At 40.5% G+C, this 21,828-nt stretch overlaps 2 protein-coding genes and 1 pseudogene across 2 annotated transcripts in view; all 3 read left to right on the forward strand.

The window, feature by feature from the left end:
- The window catches only part of LOC103285795 (protocadherin alpha-C2), a 132,635-nt gene that overhangs the window by 37,189 nt on the left and 73,618 nt on the right, over positions 1-21,828 (forward strand). The window lies entirely within an intron of this gene.
- On the forward strand, positions 2,735-4,585 carry LOC129149537 (protocadherin alpha-12-like; annotated as a pseudogene).
- On the forward strand, positions 10,667-13,173 carry LOC103289765 (protocadherin alpha-13-like). Its single transcript, XM_054718293.1, has one exon. The coding sequence runs from the start codon at positions 10,708-10,710 to the stop codon at positions 13,171-13,173; it is 2,466 nt and encodes an 821-aa protein (XP_054574268.1). The 5' UTR covers positions 10,667-10,707.

Consider the following 21,828-nt stretch of genomic DNA (forward strand, 5'->3'; position numbering starts at 1 on the left):
TCCATTCAGTATCACACCTGAAGATTCTAGCAAAGATCATTTACCGATAGGTCATTTTTCTAATTCACTGGTTCTTAGCTAAATGTAGGGTGATGTAATCATTGACCTCTTTGGGAATCCAACAAAAGTCACATGTGGCCATTCTCCCCTTAAAATTACACAGCATACCATTTGGCATAATATTGCAGAACCCATGCTGAAACCCATTCTTGGATCTCTGGTCATGAACCTTTGAACCTCAGTATTAATGGGCTAAAAAATTCTTTATTTTAAAGTAGGCAACCAGATTAAAATATAAGAGATTTCAGACTCAAAAGTGATTAAAACATCATATCTTTTATGAAACTATAAATATAATAAATCTGCATGTTAGATAGGGCATACACTATTACTCATCTCCAAATGAAGTTTTTGGAAAGACTAAGGTCATTTAAATTTAATGAACAAATATATTGAAATATTTTAAGTAGTTTAAAATTGTACAAATCGTATTTACAGCACATAAATAATCAATGCACATTTTTTATAATTTCTAATTATTTGAACTATATTTCTACAAATGTATTCATTTTATACTTATTCTATTTCAGGATTATATTTTCAGTTGTAAAATTATCATTCCAACCTATTTTCTAGTTCAATTGTTTAGGTAATAAACTAAATTTAGATGTTTCTATCTGTTTAATAATTTAATTATGTCTAACAGTGTGTGAAAACTACATAACACACCACTTTTTCAGTAAAGTTTCTTAGCATTTATGGTACATTGAGTATTTTTGAGAATGGGAGATAGGAAATAAAGAAGCTTGGACCCTAACCGGTTTGGCTCAGTGGATAGAGCGTCGACCTGCAGACTGAAGGGTCCCAGGTTTGATTCTGGTCAAGGGCATTTACCTTGGTTGTGGGCACATCCCCAGTAGGGGGTGTGCAGGAGGCAGCTGATTGATGTTTCTTCCTCATTGATGTTTCTAACTCTCTATCTCTCTCCCTTCCTCTCTGTAAAAAAATCAATAAAATATATTAAGAAAAAGAAGCTTGTGGGTGATATTAGGAAATTTAATCGTTTGAAGCATCAAATTCAAAGTTAATTAGTGTTTTGATTAATTAAGAGATAGTTTTATAGTTGACTTAAGTTGTACTTGTAAAACTAATCTTGGTTATTATTTCTGGTTTTGTGGATTTCATATTTCAGTTCCTTTTATGATTATTATATACTAGAGGCCCGGTGCATGAATTTGTGCACGGGTGGGGTCCCTTGGCCTGGCCGGCAATCGGGGCTAAACAGGGCTGTCTCACCCAGTCTCTCGCAGGCCAGCCATGGGAGGTTGGCTGTGGGAGCGCACTGACCACCAGGGGGCAGCTCCAGCATTGAGTGTCTTTCCCCTGGTGGTCAGTGCACATCACAGTGACCAGTCGACCAGTCATTCAGTGGCTTAGGCTTTTATATATATAGATGGAAGGAATGGAGACAAATATTGGTTTAAGATTTTTGACTTGAATTTTAGTGAGCTTATAAAGTCTATATTTACTTGTTCACACCTAGCTGTGGGATATTATCAGTTTTATTTTTCCTTAAACCTGGTCTTGAATTAATAAGTAAAATTATGTATTTTTCCCTTTCATCATAGTCACCAAATTTTTTGAAGAGAGGCATAGTCTTGGTAACTAGTAAGTGCCCGGAAGGGAAAAATTTAGAAGGAAACCAAAAGGTTTTTATGAAGTTTATATTCTTTTGATTTTAGTCAATGAGCTTAGTTTCCAAAACATCTCATGAGAGCTCCACTACCACTTTAGAATATTGGGAAATTTTGAGGAATTGACTTAACATTTTACACAAAAACTTTTATACCTGCTAGAGTAAAACTTTCTAGAATCTGTACCCAATTGGTAACTTAACATGTTATGGGAATGAGGACAATTGTATAAAAAGTAATCACTTTTGAGCATCAAGGAACCAAAAACAATGACACCTTCCATATTTATGATGAATTCTAATATTCACCAGGTTTATGAATAAAATAATTTATATGAATGAATGATTGAAATAAGTTTTATCCTTTATTAAGTGAGGGAATTCTTTACTTTTTCCTGAACTCCTACAGTGAAGTATTTCTGTAGGATAAAAGTCATTGCAAGTGTGAATTATAAGCAATATAGTGGCAGGAGTGATGTATATTATTCTTTTTTTTACATGTGAATACATTAATTTATAATATTTTTAAAGACAACAGTTTATTATTCTTTATTTTATTCTTCATGATAGCTAAACAGTAGCTTCTGACTTACCTATGTCAATGATTACTGTATGATAGACTTCAAAATGTTTTAAAAATGAGTACTTAGAATATTTAAAAAACTGCACAGTGATGAAAGTATTTGTGCATTGTCTCTAATATCATATATTTTTAAAAAGTATTTACAAATGATCCATGAAAATATCCCAAAGTCCAAACAACTGAAATTAACCTGGGAAGTGGTTAAACAAAAAAGAACCTCAGGATCTTTCTTGTACACACATAGTCACATGATGTCGCTGTACGCTCAAAAGGTGAAAAGGAAAAACTTTGAGTCCAGATTCCAACCATTCACAGAATAGGATCGACTCCATTATCAACCGGAATTCTGGGGAAAATTGACTAACTCTACTTACAGCAAAGGGAGACTGCTCATAAAGGTTCCTGAGGAGTATTCCCTTAACACTGTCATTCCTAACATTGAGGTCTCCTTATCTACAATGGTGTTTACCTGGCCAGGGGGCCCAGGAGCCCTGCCTCTGCGGCTTTCACTTCTGCTCCTTGCAGCCTGGAAGGCGGGGAGCAGACAGAGGCCAAGCACGGCACCTTCGTGGGCCGCATCGCGCAGGACCTGGGGCTGGAGCTGGCGGAGCTGGTGCCGCGCCTGTTCCGGGTGGCGTCCGCGGGGACCTTCTGGAGGTAAATCTGCAGAATGGCATTTTGTTTGTGAATTCTCGGATCGACCGCGAGGAGCTGTGCGGGCGGAGCGGGAGTGCAGCATCCACCTGGAAGTGATCGTGTCCCGCGGAACGCTTCTGATCCAGACGAAGGACTGAATAGAGAAATTTCCTGTGGAATCTGAATGATTTTGCCAGCGAGTGCGAAATGTATGTTATCAAGAAATCCAGAAACAGGAGAAATCAGAATTTTTGGGAAATTGGATTTTGAAGAGAATATGAAATTTATGTTAATGCCGTTGGTAAAGGGATTCCTTCAGTGGCAGGTCACTGCACGGTCCTGGTAGAAGTTGTAGACATGAATGACAATACGCCCAAGGTAATGTTCACTTCGCGGTCACTCCAGGTTCCGGAGGTGGGCACCGTCATCGCCTTGATCAGCGTGTCTGACCCAGACTCTAGCACCAACGGACAGGTGACCTGCTCACCTACACGCCACGTTCCCTTCAACCTGTTGTCTACCTTCAAGAATTACTATTCGCTGGTGCTGGACAGCGCCCTGGACCGCGAGAGCGTGTCGGGCTATGCTGTAGTGGTCACCGCGAGGGACGGGGGCTCGCCTTCCCTGTCAGCCACAGCCAGCGTGTCCGTGGAGGTGGCTGACGTGAACGACAACGCGCCAACGTTCCCGCAGCCCGAGCACACGGTGTTCGTGAAGGAGAACAACCCGCCCGGCTGCCACATCTTCACGGTGTCCGCGCGGGACCTGGACGCGCAGGAGAACGCGCTGGTGTCCTACTCGCTGGTGGAGCGGCGGGTGGGCGAGCGCGCGCTGTCGAGCTACGTGTCGGTGCACGCGGAGAGCGGCCAGGTGTACGCGCTGCAGCCTCTGGACCACGAGGAGCTGGAGCTGCTGCAGTTCCAGGTGAGCGCGCGCGACGCGGGCGTGCCTCCTCTGGGCAGCAACGTGACGCTGCAGGTGTTCGTGCTGGACGAGAACGACAACGCGCCTGCGCTGCTGCCGCCTGGGGCGGGCGCTGGGGGCAGCGCGGTGAGCGAGTCGGTGTCGCGGTCGGTGGGCGCGGGCCACGTGGTGGCGAAGGTGTGCGCAGTGGACGCGGGCTACAACGCGTGACTGTCTTATGAGCTGCTGCGGGCGGTAGATAGTAGTCGCAGCCCGTTCCGCAGTGGGGATTCTGCAGATTTACCTCCAGAAGGCGAGATCAGCACGACGCGCGCCCTGGACAAGGCGGACAAGGCAGCCTGCTGGTGCTGGTGAAGGCCCATGGCGAGCCGGCGCTTATGGCCACCGCCACCGTGCTGCTGTCACTGGTGGACAATGGCCAGACCCAGAAGGCCTTCTCGAGTATGTCGGCGGGGGTCGCGAGCCCAGGGGTGGCGCTGTTGGATGTGAACGTGTACCTGACATCGCCATCTGTGCGGTGATCAGCCTGTTGGTGCTCACGCTGATTCTGTACACGGCTCTGCGGTGCTCGGCGCCGCCCACAGAGGGTGCGTGTGGGCCGGGGAAGCCCGTGCAGAGCCGGTCTCACAACAGTGGCGGCAGAGGGTTGCTCTGGGGAGGGGCCGCCCAAGACGGACCTCACGGCCTTTAGTCCCAGCCTTCCGCGGTCAGAGGATTATTTAAATTCTTCCAGTGAAGTAAGTCATTGATATATGTTTTTCTTTTAAGAACTTTTTGGTAGGGTGTAAATACATCCTCTTTTCCTTCCCCCACCCCCCATTATCCTTTGTATCTCCTCTTATGTGGTATGATCCTTCTTAGTCCTTTGACCTTTCATGTGTTTGCCCATTTTTTCATGTATTGACGAATGAGGCATATAAATAAATGGGAGACCATTGATCACCACACGTTAAAAATTTCTAGTTCTAAGAAATTCTAGTTCTATCATTTTTAAATTATCTATGAATGATTAGCCTTGAAAATTTAGCACACTACAGTAAAACTGTCTAGGTGTTTGATAACTCTTACGTTCAATTTTTGTTGTTGTTTTAATCCTCACCTGAGGATATTTTTCCATTGATTTTTACAGAGAATGGAAGGGAGGGGGAGAGACACAGAGAAACATGCATGTGAGAGAGCCACATGGATTGGTTGCCTCTCGCACGTGCCCCGACCAGGGCCAGAGATTGAGCCTTCAACCGAGGTACATGCCCTTGACCAGAATCAAACCCAAAACCCTTTGGTCTGTGGGCCGACGCTCTTATCTATTGAGCCAAACTGGTTAGGGCCTTAACATTAATTTTTAATTTGGGCTTAATTTCATGATTACAGAAAATTTACAAGATTAATAAAGAGTTTCTACATATCATTAACTGGATTCCTTTACTGGTTTTTTATGTGCATAGGCTTAGAAAACAGTCTCCTTGATGACTATTCTAATTTCAGTACACTCCTATTTTAGGTAGTATATAAATAATAATTATATGTTATTAATTCTAAGATGACTTTTTTTGTTATTGTTCAAACAAAGTGCTTTCTTTTTTCTTTTTTGGCTATCATACTATTTTTATTTATACAAAATACTAGAGGCCCTGCGCAGGTAGGCCTGGCCTTCGATCAGGGCCATCTTCCCCAGCTGCCGGCAGCCACCCTGGGTTCCCGTTTGTCATCGGGTGATCAGTGGGGGGAAGGGACCGGATGGCCATCAGGCGATAGGAGCCTGCTGCCCGGGGAAAGGGACCAAGAGGGGGTCAGTGCACCTCATAGTGACTGGTCCAGCGGTCATTCTGCCATTAGGGTCAATTTGCATATTACCCTTTTATTATATAAAATATAATAAAGTCACCCTGGCTGGTGTGCTCAATGGTCAGAGCATTGGCCTGTTCAGGGAAGGGTCTGGAGTTTGATTCTTGGTCAAGGGCTTGTACCTGGGTTGCAGGTTTGATCTGGCCCTGATCTGGGCATGTGAGGGAGGCAACCAATTAACATGTCCCTCACATCGGTTCTCTCTCTCTCTCTCTCTCTCTCTCCTCCCCACTCTGTCCCTCCCTCCCTTACACTCTATCTAAAATCAATGGAAAAATATCCTCAGGTGAGGATTAACAAAACACACACACACACACACACACACTATTATATAGTATCCCAAAAAATTTATACATGATTGTTTGCAGATTCTATTACATTTTGAAAGTGAAATGCATTTTAATAAACACTGTCTTTATAATTATTCAAAGCACGTATACATTTTTTGGGACATCCTGTGTGTGTATACATATATATATATATATATAAAAGTAATTTCATATTTAAAATATTATAATAACCACCCAAATAAGGATGCATTTTGTAATTGATGGTTTATAATAATTTACCTAGCTATTTTTATTTTTTGGTAGCACATACATAACAGTGTATCTTATACTTAATGACATTTTAATTCCATAAAATATAAGAACGCTTATTGATCCCCTAATATTTTCCAGAACTTTTGCTAATTATTTAATTGCATAATCTCATCTAATTATGAAATCAACCCAGTGGTACAGGTAGAATATTTATCATTGTCATTTTACCGAGGAGAAACCTAAAGATTAAACCATATAGAGAGTTAGAAGTGGCTCAACCTAGCCACTTTGGCTCAGTGGATAGAGTGTCGGCCCACAGACTGAAGGGTTCTGGGTTCGATTCCGGTCAACGGCATGTACCTTGGTTGCAGGCTTAATCCCTGGCCCTGTTTGGCCGAGTGTGGGAGGCAACCAATCAATGTGTCTCTCTCACATCGATGTTTCTCTCTCTGTGTCTCTCCCCTTCCCTTCCACTCTCTCTAAAAATTAATGGAAAAATATCCTTGGATGAGAATTAACAACAACAAAAAACCAACCAACCAACAAACAAAAGAAGTGGCTCAAACCCGTTATGGCATATTACTGCTCTGAGGCTATTATCAAATGAATGTTTTAAGTGCACTTTACATATTGTAACTTTCTTCCACAAAAATATCCAGGTTTCTCTTTGACCAGAGAGTATAAAGCTTTAAATCCCTCAGCCTAGTAGTGGAGGCATCAAACTTTCCTGCCTTTTCCTGCTATTCTTTCACAAATCTTAGTTTAGGCAATAGACTACAGCATATATTCAACCAATACTTTTGTAATAAATCTATGGCATTGAAGGAAACTGCTTGGGTGATTCTCTCTATTGTAGAAGTTGGGGTGCGCTCCAGAGATTAGGTAATGTTTTATTGAAGAGTACCTGAAGGATAGGTAATATTTTAACAGGAAAGTGTTACAGACGGAGAGATAAGTATGGATAAATGAGTAGAGTTTGCTCTAGTGAATGTGTACTTGAAGGATTGGAGCAGGGGAGATTCTGAAGGAAGGAAAGCTAGTAAAGAATCTTTTATAATACTTTATGTATCAAGTAATGAAGACTTAAATTAGACAGTCAAAATGGATTGAGAAAAAACACGTGAAAGGAAATATTGGCAAAGTAGAAGCGGCTAGATAATGACTGATTGACTACAATGATAAGAGAAATACAAAAGTATATGACACTAGCTTTTTTAAGTTTCATCACCTGGGAGGATCAGATTGCCTTAACCAAGGTGCAGAATTAAGTTGGAAAAACAGTTTGCGTGTGTTTGTGAAGCTAGGGACTGGGGAGGAACATTTAAGAAAGTAGTACTCTTGAGTTTCTAGGAGAATACCATTGTGATTGGAAATACGGATCTGGAACTCAAGGGGAGATTATAGATATAGATTTGTGAGTCATTCCCTTAGGGGAAAATACACCCACACAAGAATAAAATCACCAAAGAGAGATGGAAAAATGAAAAGCAATATATCCAAGTAAAGAATTTAGGTGGGAAGGTAAGTTCGTGGGGCTGCTGTAGCAAATGATCAAAACCTGGGTGGCTTAAGACGACAACAACTTATTTTCCCATGGTTTTGGGGGCCAGAGATTCAAAATCAAAGTGCTGGCAGAGCTGTACCCACTCTGGAGCTCAAAGGGAGAATCTGTTGTCTCTCACAGCTTCTGATGAATGTCAGAGTTGCTTGGTTTGTGGCCACACCACTCTAGTCTCTGCCTCTGTGGTCACAGTCCCTCCTCTTCTCCTCCTCTACATGTTTTTTAAAATAAAGATACATCTAGCTGCACTTTAGGGTCCATCTGTATAATCTAGGTTAAGTGTCTCCTCTCAAGATCCTTAACTTAATCACATTTTTAAAATATATAAAGTAATATTCACAGGTTCCAGGGATTAAGATGTGGGCTTATCTTTTTAAGGGCCATCACTACTATAGTAGGCTTAAGATCACAATTAGGCAGTTGACAACGAAAATAAAACTCAAAGTGCAATATGTCAAGTAAATGTTAGAAGTCAGAGATAAAGAGGAGAAAAAAAGAGAACAGGTTCCCCCCCCAATTAGTTAAAGACATTTGAGTGTTTTTGTGGTGTGAGGGGAAGGAGCAAGTAAAGAAAAAGATACTGAGGATGAGACAGTCAGAAACAGAATGAAGATAAAGGTGAAAAATATGAAGGATAATAGAATAAAGAATAATTCTAAGAATGTAGGGTTGGTCTGTCATTTCTTAGTAGGGAATGAAAATAGAGTCTATAAAGAAAATGTTGATATAAGAAGAGAGACATTGAGTTCATATTGATGACTTATTACTTTGGGTAAATCATCTGAGAACCAGTTGGTGGGAATGAGGTTGAGAATTTGAGACAAGAGGGAAAAGAATACGGAGGAATCTTTGTAGGCATCTGGGAGCAGTTAATTATGCATTCATCTGAGGGCCCAATTGAAATAAAAGTGAGAGTAAACCTATAGAGAATGAGTCTCATAATTAAATGACTATTTTATACTGAGAAGCTCGGTAGGAGGAATGGAGAAAATGGGTGGTTAGGCTGTGTGCTGGAAGCTAAAGAAAATATTAGAGTTGATTAAATAATTTGTATTTATCTTATACAAACAAAAAACACGGACTCGAAATTATATTGCTATTAATTTAATGTAGCTGATATTAACAAATCATTTTATTGGTATGTTAAAAATATACAGAAAAGGAAATATTAGGAATGGACATTGGGCTTAATAATGTGTTTTTTAATTCTACATGTAGTTTTACTGTTTCATTCATTATTATCTAAAGGATAAAGTAAACGAATGAAATAAAAAAAGAAAATATTAGAGGTGTAATAGTATAAGTAGCTGAGTGTCTGGAAGGGTATGTTTTAAATGATTGACTATGCAGTCTAGATTAGGTAGAAAGGTAAGTGAGACAAGTTAGGGCCTGATAAACAAGAACAATTAGAAAGAATCAAGGGGTTATTCTCACTGTAAGAGAAAAGCTATGTTGCCCTGGCCAGTGTGGCTCAGTTGATTGGGCATAATCTCATGCAACCAAAAGCTTGCTGGTTCAATTCCTAGTCATGGCACATGCCCTGGTTGCTGGGTCGATCCCCGGTAGGGGGCATCCAGGTGACAACCGATTGATGTTTCTCCCTCTCTTTTCCTCTCTCTCTAAAACTCAATAAAAAAAAATCTTAAAACAATAAAGCTATGTTAATAAAAGTCATGGAGCAGGAGAGGAAGATAAAGATGAAGATAAGAGAATACCAAATACATTACTCAGATTTTCAGAGTGGAACAAAAATACAGAAATGCTCTCAACTATTATTTCCTGCAGTTTGCATAGAACAGGCAAGAGAATTATTGGAGCTATTCCATATCTTTCATAGCACTATTTGACTCGGAACTTGGGGCCTGGTAATGATAGTTATAGCAATAGGTTAAAGTAATATTCTCTTCCTCTCTTCCTTTTGTTAACATCCGTGTCAACCTGTTGTTGCTTGGAAAATCAGTAAATTTAAATGGTACTAAGACTTTCCCCAGTGATGGTGTAAGATGGGGAAGGGAAGTTTAACCTATTGATAAGTAATTTATATTCCGCCATATACATAGTTCTTGGCATGCTAGTTATTGGCATGTTTTATACAAAGAGAATCCAGAACTTTAAAGCAGTGTTATATCTAAGTGGCTTAAAATGTTGTGTTTATGCACACATACACATTCACATGTAAACTCCTACACACACTGGACACTCACTTAAAATAAAAATATTTTAGCCACATTTCACAGTCATATTTGGGATAATTTATAAACATGATGTATTTATTTAAAATCCGGTTTATTACTTATGATTATGTTCCATGTACATACATTTTATTATGGGATTGGTTATATTTCCATTTGGAGTCCATGGCTGTAGTGTTGAGTAGATCTCAAAACATATTACAGGAAAAGGACATTCTAACCAAAACCTACAAAGCTTTACAGAAGTAGAGGCTGATTTTCAAAAGTCAATGTACAATATTCCCCCTCTTAAAATTCTGCATGGAAGTTTTTACACATGCAAAAATATACTTACGAAAAAAGGAACTCATCAACCATTTTTCAATGAACCACCAATGCTGAGCAGAATACAGTGATTTACTGCTTTTGGAAAGAAAAACAGTTACCTATCTGCAGTGAAAAAGTCACAAAACGTCAAAACAAAAACAAAAAACAAAACACCCTACCGAAATGGAAAAAACGAAGACAGAATCATTTTACACTTACACATTCATGCGCATGGTGTCGCTCTTCACTGAGAGCGTTTCCTCTAAGAGCGCGCCTCCGCTACTTCCTCCTGCAGGTAATTTGGCACATAGTGGAAAACCTCTAGCGAATTCTCCCACGATAGAAGGCCGTAAAACTGGACCTTGAGAGTCAGTGTGAGGTAAGGTATTCTATGTACTTCAGATACTTCTGAAGCCTTTTGTACCATGCTGCTTTCCCGGCGAGGAGGCCCAGGAACCCGGCGTTTGCTGTTCTCGCTTTTGCTCCTCGCATCCTGGAAGACAGGAAGCGGCCAGGTCCACTACTCGGTCCCCGAGGAGGCCAAGCACGGCACCTTCGTGGGCCGCATCGCGCAGGACCTGGGGCTGGAGCTGGCGGAGCTGGTGCCGCGCCTGTTCCGGGTGGCGTCCAAGGGCCGCGGGGACCTCCTGGAGGTAAATCTGCAGAATGGCATTTTGTTTGTGAATTCTCGGATCGACCGCGAGGAGCTGTGCGGGCGGAGCCTGGAGTGCAGCATCCACCTGGAGGTGATCGTGGAGAGGCCGCTGCAGGTGTTCCACGTGGAGGTGGAGGTGAAGGACATTAACGACAATCCGCCCGTGTTTCCTGAAAATAAGAAAAGAATAATCATTGCAGAATTTAGACCTCCGGAATCTCGCTTTCCACTAGATGGCGCTTCCGATGCAGATGTTGGAGCAAACTCCGCTTTGACCTACCGAATTGATCCCAGCGATTATTTCGCTTTGGACACAAAACATAACCGTGAACAAACGTCTTCGTTATCCCTTGTGTTGAGGAAATCACTGGACAGAGAGGAAATTCAGGAACATAGGTTATTATTGACAGCCACTGATGGAGGTAAACCCGAGCTGACCGGCACAGTTCAGCTGCTGATCACAGTTCTGGATGTGAACGACAACGCCCCAGAATTTGACAAATTCATTTACAAGGTGAAAGTTTTAGAGAACGCATTTAATGGAACATTAGTGTTCAAGCTAAATGCCACAGATCCGGATGATGGTATAAATGGAGATATAATCTACTCATTTAGAAGGCCTGTGTCGCCTGCAGTATCGAATGCATTTATCATAAATCCCAACAGTGGGGAAATTAGGACAAAAGGTAAACTGGATTTTGAAGAAGAGAAATTTTATGAAATATCGGTTGAGGCCGTTGACCAGGGGAATATTCCCATGGCGGGTCATTGTACCATTTTGGTGGAAATACTAGACATAAATGATAACGCTCCAGAAGTTACTATCACTTCTCTGTCACTCCCGGTGCCAGAGGATGCTCAGGTGGGCACCGTCATTGCCTTGGTCAGCGTGTCCGACCGTGACTCTGGCACTAACGGACAGGTGACCTGCACCCTGACACCGCATGTCCCCTTTAAGCTGGTGTCCACCTTCAAGAATTACTATTCGCTGGTGCTGGACAGCGCCCTGGACCGTGAGAGCGTGTCGGGCTATGTTGTAGTGGTCACCGCGAGGGACGGGGGCTCGCCTTCCCTGTCGTCCACAGCCAGCGTGTCCGTGGAGGTGGCCGACGTGAACGACAACGCGCCAACATTCGCGCAGCCCGAGTACACGGTGTTCGTGAAGGAGAACAACCCGCCCGGCTGCCACATCTTCACGGTGTCCGCGCGGGACCTGGACGCGCAGGAGAACGCGCTGGTGTCCTACTCGCTGGTGGAGCGGCGGGTGGGCGAGCGCGCGCTGTCGAGCTACGTGTCGGTGCACGCGGAGAGCGGCCAGGTGTACGCGCTGCAGCCTCTGGACCACGAGGAGCTGGAGCTGCTGCAGTTCCAGGTGAGCGCGCGCGACGCGGGCGTGCCTCCTCTGGGCAGCAACGTGACGCTGCAGGTGTTCGTGCTGGACGAGAACGACAACGCGCCTGCGCTGCTGCCGCCTGGGGCGGGCGCTGGGGGCAGCGCGGCGAGCGAGTCGGTGTCGCGGTCGGTGGGCGCGGGCCACGTGGTGGCGAAGGTGCGCGCGGTGGACGCGGACTCGGGCTACAACGCGTGGCTGTCCTATGAGCTGCTGCCGGCGGCGGGTGGTGCGCGCAGCCCGTTCCGCGTGGGGCTGTACACGGGCGAGATGAGCACGACGCGCGCCCTGGACGAGGCGGACGCACCGCGCCAGCGCCTCCTGGTGCTGGTGAAGGACCATGGCGAGCCGGCGCTGGTGGCCACAGCCACCGTGCTGCTGTCGCTGGTGGACAGCGGCCAGGCGCCTAAGGCCTCGTCGCGAATGTCAGCGGGGGCCACGGACCCAAAGTTGGCGCTGTTGGATGTGAACGTGTACCTGATCATCGCCATCTGCGCGGTGTCCAGCCTGTTGGTGCTCACGCTGATCCTGTACCTGGCTCTGCGGTGCTCGACCCCTCCCACCGTGGGCGGGTGCGGGCGGGGGAAGCCGGTGCTGGTGTGCTCCAGCGCAGTGGGGAGCTTGTTGTACTCACAGCGGAGGCAGCAGAGGGTGTGCTCTGGAGAGGGGCCGCCCAAAACAGACCTCATGGCCTTCAGTCCCAGTCTTCCTCCTTGTCTGATTTCTTCAGAGGGAACAGGTGAAAGAGAAGCAGATTTGGAACATTTGAAAGAGGTGAGTTCGTATGTAAAGTTGTCTTTCTATTTTCGTCTTCCTCACAGTTTTTGCTTTCAGGTTAATCTTTAATTTTAAGGTTATTCTTTAATATTTCTGGTCGTCGTTATGGTATTTAATGAGTGTTATTGACATGTGAGTTTATTCTTCAGCCAGAAATCTTAAGTCAAAAATAGTTTTTGCTGTATTCTTAATAGATGGTACATATTGTGTATGTGAGCATTTGTAAGAAACAACATATTGTGAATACCTAAGCATTTAGAAAACATTAATTTAAATGAAGCTAAATACAATTTAAAAAATTTAAATCTATTTAAAACATTTATAATATACCCATATACATGTTTTATTTTAAAGAGTATAAAAACTTTTTATATAAACATCTTTTTAAGAGGTGCATTAAAAAACAAAAAGCCTTGCCCTAGCTGGTTTGGCTCAGTGGATAGAGCATCAGCTAGCAGACTGAAAGGTCCAGGGTTCGATTCCAGTCGAGGGCACATGCCCCGCTTTCGGACTTGATCCCCAGTAGGGGGCCTGCGGGAGGCCACCAATCAATGATTCTTTTTCATCATTGATGTTTCCATCTCTCTCTTCCTCTCCCTTCCTTTCTGAAATCAATAAAAATGTATTAAAAACCGAAACCAAAACCAAAAAGCCTTGTGATGATCCCTCCGCGTTTTCCTCTAGGCACATCAGCATTTCCCTGTCAGGTTTTCATATCTGATGTGATTTTCCTTTCACATTTCATTGGCACATGTATAAGCATTTCACCATCATAAAATTTTATATTATTATTGGATAAATAATACAAATCATGGACAATTATATACTTTTAAAAAAATCCTGGATAATGCATTTGCCAACTTCCCAACCCATATGCTGCTGTTGTCACTTATTTTAATTCTACATGTATTTTACATCTTTTAAAAATATCTTCATTGTTGAAAGGATTGCATATGTCCCCTTCTTCCACCCCTGCAGTGACCTCTTTTAGCCCGCCCCCAACCCCCACCCCGGGCCTTGACCACCTTATTGGCTGTGTCCATAGGTTATTCATATATGTATACAAGTTCTTTGGTTGATCTCTTTCCACCTGCTCACCTCCCCCCCTTCCACCTGATATTCCACAGTCTGTTCTATGCTTCCATGTTTTTGGATCTATTTTGTTCACCAGTTCATTTTGTTCATTGGATTCCACATATGAGTGAGAGAATGATACTCTCAAGATCCATCCATGCTGTTGTAAATGTCTTTTCTGATGACTGGGTAGTATTTCATTGTATATATGTACCATAAGGCTTTTGTTTGTTGGGAGCTTTTTAAAGTACTGCTTCGATTTTGTTAGTTGTAATTGGTCTGTTTAGATTTTCTGTTTACTCTGGATTCAGTTTTGGAAAATTGTATGTTTCTAGGAGTTTATCCATTTCTTCCAGATTGTCCAATTTGTTGGCATATAATTATTTGTAATATTTTCTTATAATCCTTTGTATTTATGTGGTGTTTGCTTTACTTCTTCTCTTTCATATATGATTTTATCTATTTGGGACCTCTCTTTTTTTTTCTTGATGAATCTGGTTAAATGTTTATTAATCTAGTTTATCTTTTCAAAGAACCAGCTCTGTTTTCATTGCTCTTTTATAATTTTTTTAGATTCTATTTAATTTATTTCCATTCTTATCTTTACTATTTTCTTTCTTATATTTACTTTGGGCTTTGTTTGTTGTTGCTTTTCTAGTTCTTTTAGGTATAAAGTTATATCATTCCCATAGGTGTAAATTTTCTTATTTCTTGAGGTTGGCCTGTCATGCTATGAATTTCCCTCTTAGGACTGCTGTTGCTGGGTTCCACAGATTTTGGGTTATTGCTTTTTCATTTCCATTTGTCTCAAAATACCTTTTTATTTCTTTTGAAAAAGAAATGTATGTTAACCCATTCATTGTTTAGTAACATGTTATTTAGCCTCCATGTGTTTGTGTTTTTCAGTTTTTTTCTTGTAATTGACTTCTAGTTTTATATCATTGTGGTAGGAGAAAATGCTTTACATGATTTTAATCTTCTTAAATTTATTGAGACTTGTTTTGTGTCCTAACATGTGGTCTATTCTAGAAAATGTTCTAGGTGCACTTGGAAACAATGTATATTCTGTAGCTTTGGGGTGAAATACTCTGAAAAGATCAATTGAATTTATTTGGTCTAGTGTGTCCTTTAAGACTGCTGTTTTTTTTTTTTTTTGTTGATTTTCTGCCTGAAAGATTTATTCATTGATGTCAACGGGGTGTTAAAATATACTTCTATGACTCTATTACTGTTACTCTCTCCTTTATGTCCATCAAGATTTGCCTTATATATTTAGGTGCTTCTGTGTTGGGTACATAAATATTTACAAGGGTTATAATCCTCTTCTTGCATTGGTCCTTTTATTATGTGATATCATTCTTTCTCTCTTATAGTCTTTGTTTTAAAGTCTATTTTTTCTGATATAGGTATTGCTACCCCAGCTTTTTTTTTTCCATTTCCATTTGCATGAAATATCTTTTTCTACCCACTTACTTTCAGTTTTTCATTCTGAGGTAGGTCTCTTATAGACAGTATATATGTAGGTCTTGTTTTCTTTTCTTTTCCCACCCAGGAAAACAGTCTTTTATTTTATTTTTTGGGGGCATTTTTTATTGTTTAAAGTATTACATATAGTAGTACATATATCTCTCCCCCCCATTGACCTTACCCCAGCCTCCCCTACCCATTGTTGCATGCCCTCATCCCTCCCCCCCAGTGTCTTGTGTCCATTGGTTATGCTTATATGCATGCATACAAGTCCCTTGGTTGATCTCTTTCCCTGCATCCCCAACACTCCCCAGCATTTTCGTTATAATTTGACAGTCTGTTCTGTGCTTTACTGCTTTTCTTTATTATCCACAAATGAGTGCAATCATGTGATATTTTTCTTTCATTGCCTGGTTTATCTCACTTAACATAATGCTCTCCAGGTCCATCCATGCTGCTGTAAATGGTAAGAATTCCTTCTTTTTTATAGCAGCGTAGTATTCCATTGTGTAGATGTATCATAGTTTTCTAATCCACTCATCTGCTGATGGTCATTTAGGCTGTTTCCAAATCTTAGCTATGGTGAATTGTGCTGCTATGAACATAGGGGTGCATATATCCTTTCTGATCAGTGTTTCTAGTTTCTTGGGATATATTCCTATAAGTGGGATTACTGGGTCAAATGTGAGTTCCATTTTTAAATTTTTGAGGAAACTCCATACTGTTCTCTACAGTTGCTGCAACAGTCTGCATTCCCACCAGCAGTGCACGAGGGTTCCTTTTTCTCCGCATCCTTGCCAGCACTTGTTGTTTGTTGATTTGTTGATGATTGCTATTCTGACAGGTGTGAGATGGTACCGCATTGTCATTTTGATTTGCATCTCTCAGATAATTAGTGACTTTCAGCATGTTTTCATGTGTCTCTTGGCCTTCCTTCTGTCTTCTTTAGAAAAGATTCTATTTAGGTTCGTTGCCCATTTTTTTATTGGATCATTTATCTTCCTTTTATTAAGTTGTATAAGTTCCCTGTAGATGTTGGAGATTAAACCTTTATCAGTGATAATATTTGCAAACATGTTCTCCCATACAGTGGGCTTTCTTATTGTTTTGTTGATGGTTTCTTTTGCTGTGCAAAAGCTTTTTATTTTGATGTAGTCCCATTTGTTTATTTTCTCTTTAGTTTCCATTGCCCTAGGAGCGGTATTGGTGAAAAAATTGCTTCGGCATATGTCTGAGATTTCTCTGCTGTGGATTCCTCTAGTATTTTTATGGTTTCCCGTCTTATGTTTAAGTCCTTTATCCATTTTGAGTTTATTTTTGTGTATGGCGTAAGTTGGTGGTCTAGTTTCATTTTTTTGCATGTATCTGTCCAATTTTCCCAACACCATTTATTGAAGAGACTGTCTTGACTCCATTGTATGTTCATGCCTCCTTTGTCAAATATTAACTGAGCATAGTGGTTTGGGTCGATATCTGGGTTCTCTATTCTATTCCATTGGTCTATATGTCTGTTCTTGTGCCAGTACCAGGCTGTTTTGAGAACAGTGGCCTTGTAATACAGCTTGAAATCTGGTATTGAGATCCCACCTACTTTGTTCTTCTTTCTCAGGATTGCTGTGGTTATTCAGGTTCTTTTTTTTATTCCAGATGAATTTTTGGAGAGTTCTTTCTAGGTCTGTGAAATATGCTGTTGGTATTTTAATGGGCAGTGCATTGAACCTATAGATTGCTTTGGGTAGTATGGACATTTTAATGATGTTGATTCTACCAATCCATGAACATGGTATGTTCTTTTATGTGTTTACATCTTCCTCTATCTCTTTTTTCAGTGTCCTGTATTTTTCTGAGTATATGTCTTTTACCTCCTTAGTTAAGTTTATTCCTAGGTATCTTAATTTTTTGGTGCGATGGTAAATGGGATTGCTTTTTTAGTCTCTCTTTCTGTAAGTTCACTATTGGTGTATAGAAATGCCATAGATTTCTTGGTGTTAATTTTGTATCCTGCTACATTGCTGAATTCATTTATTAAGTCTAATAGTTTTTTGATGGAGTCTTTTGGGGTTTTTATGTACAATATCATGTCATCTGCAAATAAGGACAGCTTTACTTCTTCTTTTCCAATTTGGATGCCTTTTATTTCTTCTTCTTGTATAATTGCAATGGCTAATACTTCCAGTACTATGTCGAACAGGAGTGGTGAGAGTGGGCATCCCTGTCTTGTTCCTGTTCTTAGGGGAAATGGTTTTAGTTTTTGCCCATTGAGTATGATGTTGGCTGTGGGTTTATCATATATGGCTTTTATTATGTTGAGGTATGATACTTCTATTCCCACTTTGCTGAGAGTTTTTATCAAGAAAGGGTGTTGGATTTTGTCAAATGCTTTTTCTGCATCAATTGATATGACTATGTTATTTTTATTTCTCAATTTGTTTATGTGATGTATCATGTTTTATTGATTTGCAGATATTGTACCATCCTTGCATCCCTGGGATAAATCCTACTTGGTCATGGTGTATGATCTTTCTGATGTACTGCTGGATCTGATTTGCTAGAATTTTGTTGAGGATTTTGGCATCTATGTTCATGAGGGATATTGGCCTGTAATTCTCTTTCATTGTGTTGTCTTTATCTGGTTTTGGTATTAGGGTGATGCTGGCTTCATAGAATGAGGTTGGAAGTGTTCCTCCCTCTTGAATTTTTTTGAATAGTCTGAGGAGGATAGGTTTTAGTTCTTTGAATGTTTGATAAAACTCCCCTGTGAAGCCGTCTGGGTCTGGGCTTTTGTTTGCTGGAAGCTTTTTGATGACTGCTTCAATTTCTTCCATAGTTATTGGCCTATTGAGATGTTTAGATTCTTCCTGATTGAGTTTTGGAAGGTTGTATTTTTCTGGGAATATGTCCATTTCCTCCAGGTTGTCCAGTTTGTTGGAATAGAATTGTTCGTAGTATTTTTTAACAAACCTTTGTATTTCGGTGGGCTCTGTTGTTATTTCTCCTCTTTCATTTCTGATTTTGTTTATTTGGATTCTCTCTCTTTGCTTCTTGGTGAGCCTGGCTAGAGGTTCATCAATCTTGTTTTTCCTTTCGAAAAATCAGCTCTTGGTTTTGTTGATCTTTTGTATTGTTTTTTTGGTCTCTATGTCATTTATCTCTGCTCTGATCTTTATTATTTCCTTCCTTCTGCTTACACTGGGCTTTTCTTGTTTCTCTCTTTCTAACTCTTTGAGTTGTAGGGTTAGGTAATTTATTACCATTGTTTCTTGGTTTTTTTTTTTCAGTAGGCTTGTAGAGCTATAAACTTCCCTCTCAAGACTGCTTTCGCTGTGTCCCATAGATTTTGGATTGTTGTGTTTTCATTGTCATTTGTTTCCATGATGTTTTTTATTTCTTCTTTGATCTCTCTGGTAACCCAGTCATTGTTTAATAGCATGCTATTTAGTCTCCATGTATTTGAGTTTTTTGGATTGTTTTTATTGTAGTTGATTTTCAGTTTTATGCCATTGTGATCTGAGAAGATGCTTGATATGGTTTCTATCTTCTTGAATTTGAAGAGACTTTGCCTGTGACCCAATATATGGTCTATCTTTGAAAATGACCCATGTGCACTTGAGAAGAATGTATATTCTGTGGCTTTGGGGTGAAATGTTCTGAAGATGTCAATTAATTCCATCTGGTCTAGTGAGTCATTTAGGATTGATGTTTCTTTGCTGATTTTTTGTTTAGAGGATTTGTCCAGTGGTGATAGTGGGGTATTGAAGTCTCCTACTATGATAGTATTGCTGTCAATCTCTCCCTTAATATCCTCTAGGAGTTTTTTTTATGTATTTGGTTGCTCCTGTATTGGGTGCGTATATGTTTACCAGTGTTATTTCTTCTTGTTGGATTGCTCCCTTTAGTATTATGAAGGGGCCTTCCTTATCTCTTTTTATGTCCTTCACTTTGAGATCTAATTTGTCAGATAAAAGTATTGCTACCCCAGCTTTTTTTTATTTCCATTCGCCTGAAAAACCTTTTTCCATCCCCTCACTCTCAATCTGTGTGTGTCTTTTTTTCTGAGGTGGGTTTCTTGTAGACAGCAGATATATGGGTCATGTTTTCTTATCTAATCCGTTACCCTATGTCTTTTGATTGGGGCATTTAATCTATTTACATTTAACCTTTTGCACTCAGATGTCGAGTGTGACTCGACACGGTTAGCATTAGAATAAAGGAATCGAGCAAAAAGCAAGAGAGTGCAAAGGGTTAAAGTTATTATTGATAGGTACTTGTTTGTCGCTATTTTTATTCTTTACCCCTGTGTTTCTTCTTCGTTTTCTATTTCTTTCTTTCTTTTTTTTACAGCAGACTCTTTAGCATTTCTTGCATTGCTGGTTTGGTGGTAATAAGTTCCCTTAGTCCTTTTTTGTCTGTGAAGCTCCTGATTTCACCTTCAATTTTGATTGATAGCCTTGCTGAGTACAGTATTCTTGGATTCAGACCCTTCCTTTGCATGACTTTGTATATTTCATTCCATTCCCTTCTGGCCTGATGTGTTTCTGTTGAGAAATCAGTCACTAGTCTGATGGGGGATCCTTTGTAGGTAACTTTCTGTCTCTCTGGCTGCTTTTAAGATTCTTACTTTGTCATTGGTGTTTGCCAATTTAATTATAATGCTCCTTGGCATCAGTCTTTTGGGGTTTATTTTGCTTGGGACTCTGTGAGCTTCTTGGATTTGTTTAAGTTTTTTCTTCCCTATATCAGGGAAGTTTTCTGTCATTATTTCTTCAAACAGGTTTTCTATTCCTTGCTCAGTTTCTTCTCCTTCTGGCATCCTTGTTATGTGGATGTTGTTTTGTTTCATGTCCCAAAGTTTCCTTAGGCTCTCCTCCTGCTTTTTATTTATTTTTTCCAGAAGCTGCTCTACTTGGGTATTTTTTCCTACCTTGTCTTCTAGCTCACTGATGTGGTCCTCTGCTTCTTCTAGTCTTCTCCTGATGCTTTCTATTGAGTTCTTTACAGCAGCGATGTCATTTTTCATTTCTTCTTCATTTCCTCTTGGTTCTTACACATATTGTCAAATTTGTCTTCCATTCTTTTCATCCACCTTTTGACCATTTCTCTGAATTCTTTCTCTGGCAGGTTGCTTGCCTCCATTTCATTTACTTCCTTTTCTGGTGATGCCTGCTTTTCTTTCATATGTGGGCTGTTTCTTTGTCTCCCAATGGTCTCTCTTCTTCGGGTGTCTGGTTATGTAGTTCTCTCTCTCCTGCATTGATTTAAAGGCACAAAATACAACACAGCAAGGTACAATGCACAAGGCACTGAACACAATTGTATTCACCATATTAATAACCCAAAATAAAGGTGACCACCAGAGAAAGGTGAATGAGAGGATAGGAAAGAAAGGAGAATAAAAAAAAAAACAAGAAAAAAAAAAGGAGTGCAAAAATGAAATTGGGAAAAGGAAAGAGAAGTAAGAGAGAAAAGAGAAAGAATAAGAAAGAAGAGGGAAGAAACTATATATATGGGGAGAAAAAACTCCAATAGAACAGCCACTAATCCCAACACATGCCAGCAACAAGTACCTGGAGATGAATGCAAACTATAAACAACAACTGATATCAACTGAGGCGAGGGAAAACAGAAGCAAAAAACAAAACAAAAAAACAAAAAGCAAAGCAAAACAATCTCACAAACAAGCATAAAAAATCTATATAATCAACAATCAAGCAAACAAGAACACAAGGACAGAGAGGAAAAAATTTTGGATAGTGAAGAACGAGAAGAAAGAGGTGTGTATGAACTTGGAGCAGGGGATTGGAAACTAGATATATAAGTAGGGTGAAATTTTAACAGGGGGTGAAAAGAAGGAATAGGGAAAATCTAAAGCAGGAATAAGGTAAGATAAACAGGACAACAAAAGGGGAAAAGTGAGGAAGAGAGTGATGGCATAAAGGTAAAGTTGAGATAGAGTAAAATGATGCTAAAGGAAAGATGAAAATAGAATGTAGAACACTAATCCCAAAGTAAAATAAAGAGAAAATAAAATGACACTTTTTTAAAAAAAAGGTAAAATAGTAGTAGTAATAATACTGATTGAAAATAAAAATGTAATAATTAAAAAGGTAAAATCAAGTGAGGGAAAAAGAAAAAAATAGTTTCGTAAGTAAAAGATGAAAAAAAAAGTGCAGTAGTGAAGGTCAT

Source organism: Eptesicus fuscus, chromosome 6 (assembly GCF_027574615.1).
Source record: "Eptesicus fuscus isolate TK198812 chromosome 6, DD_ASM_mEF_20220401, whole genome shotgun sequence".
Taxonomy (NCBI): domain Eukaryota; kingdom Metazoa; phylum Chordata; class Mammalia; order Chiroptera; family Vespertilionidae; genus Eptesicus; species Eptesicus fuscus.

Bases quoted from the DNA above. Each gene is read 5' to 3' on its own strand.
- LOC103289765 (XM_054718293.1), top strand. From the start codon at position 10,708: ATGCTGCTTTCCCGGCGAGGAGGCCCAGGAACCCGGCGTTTGCTGTTC.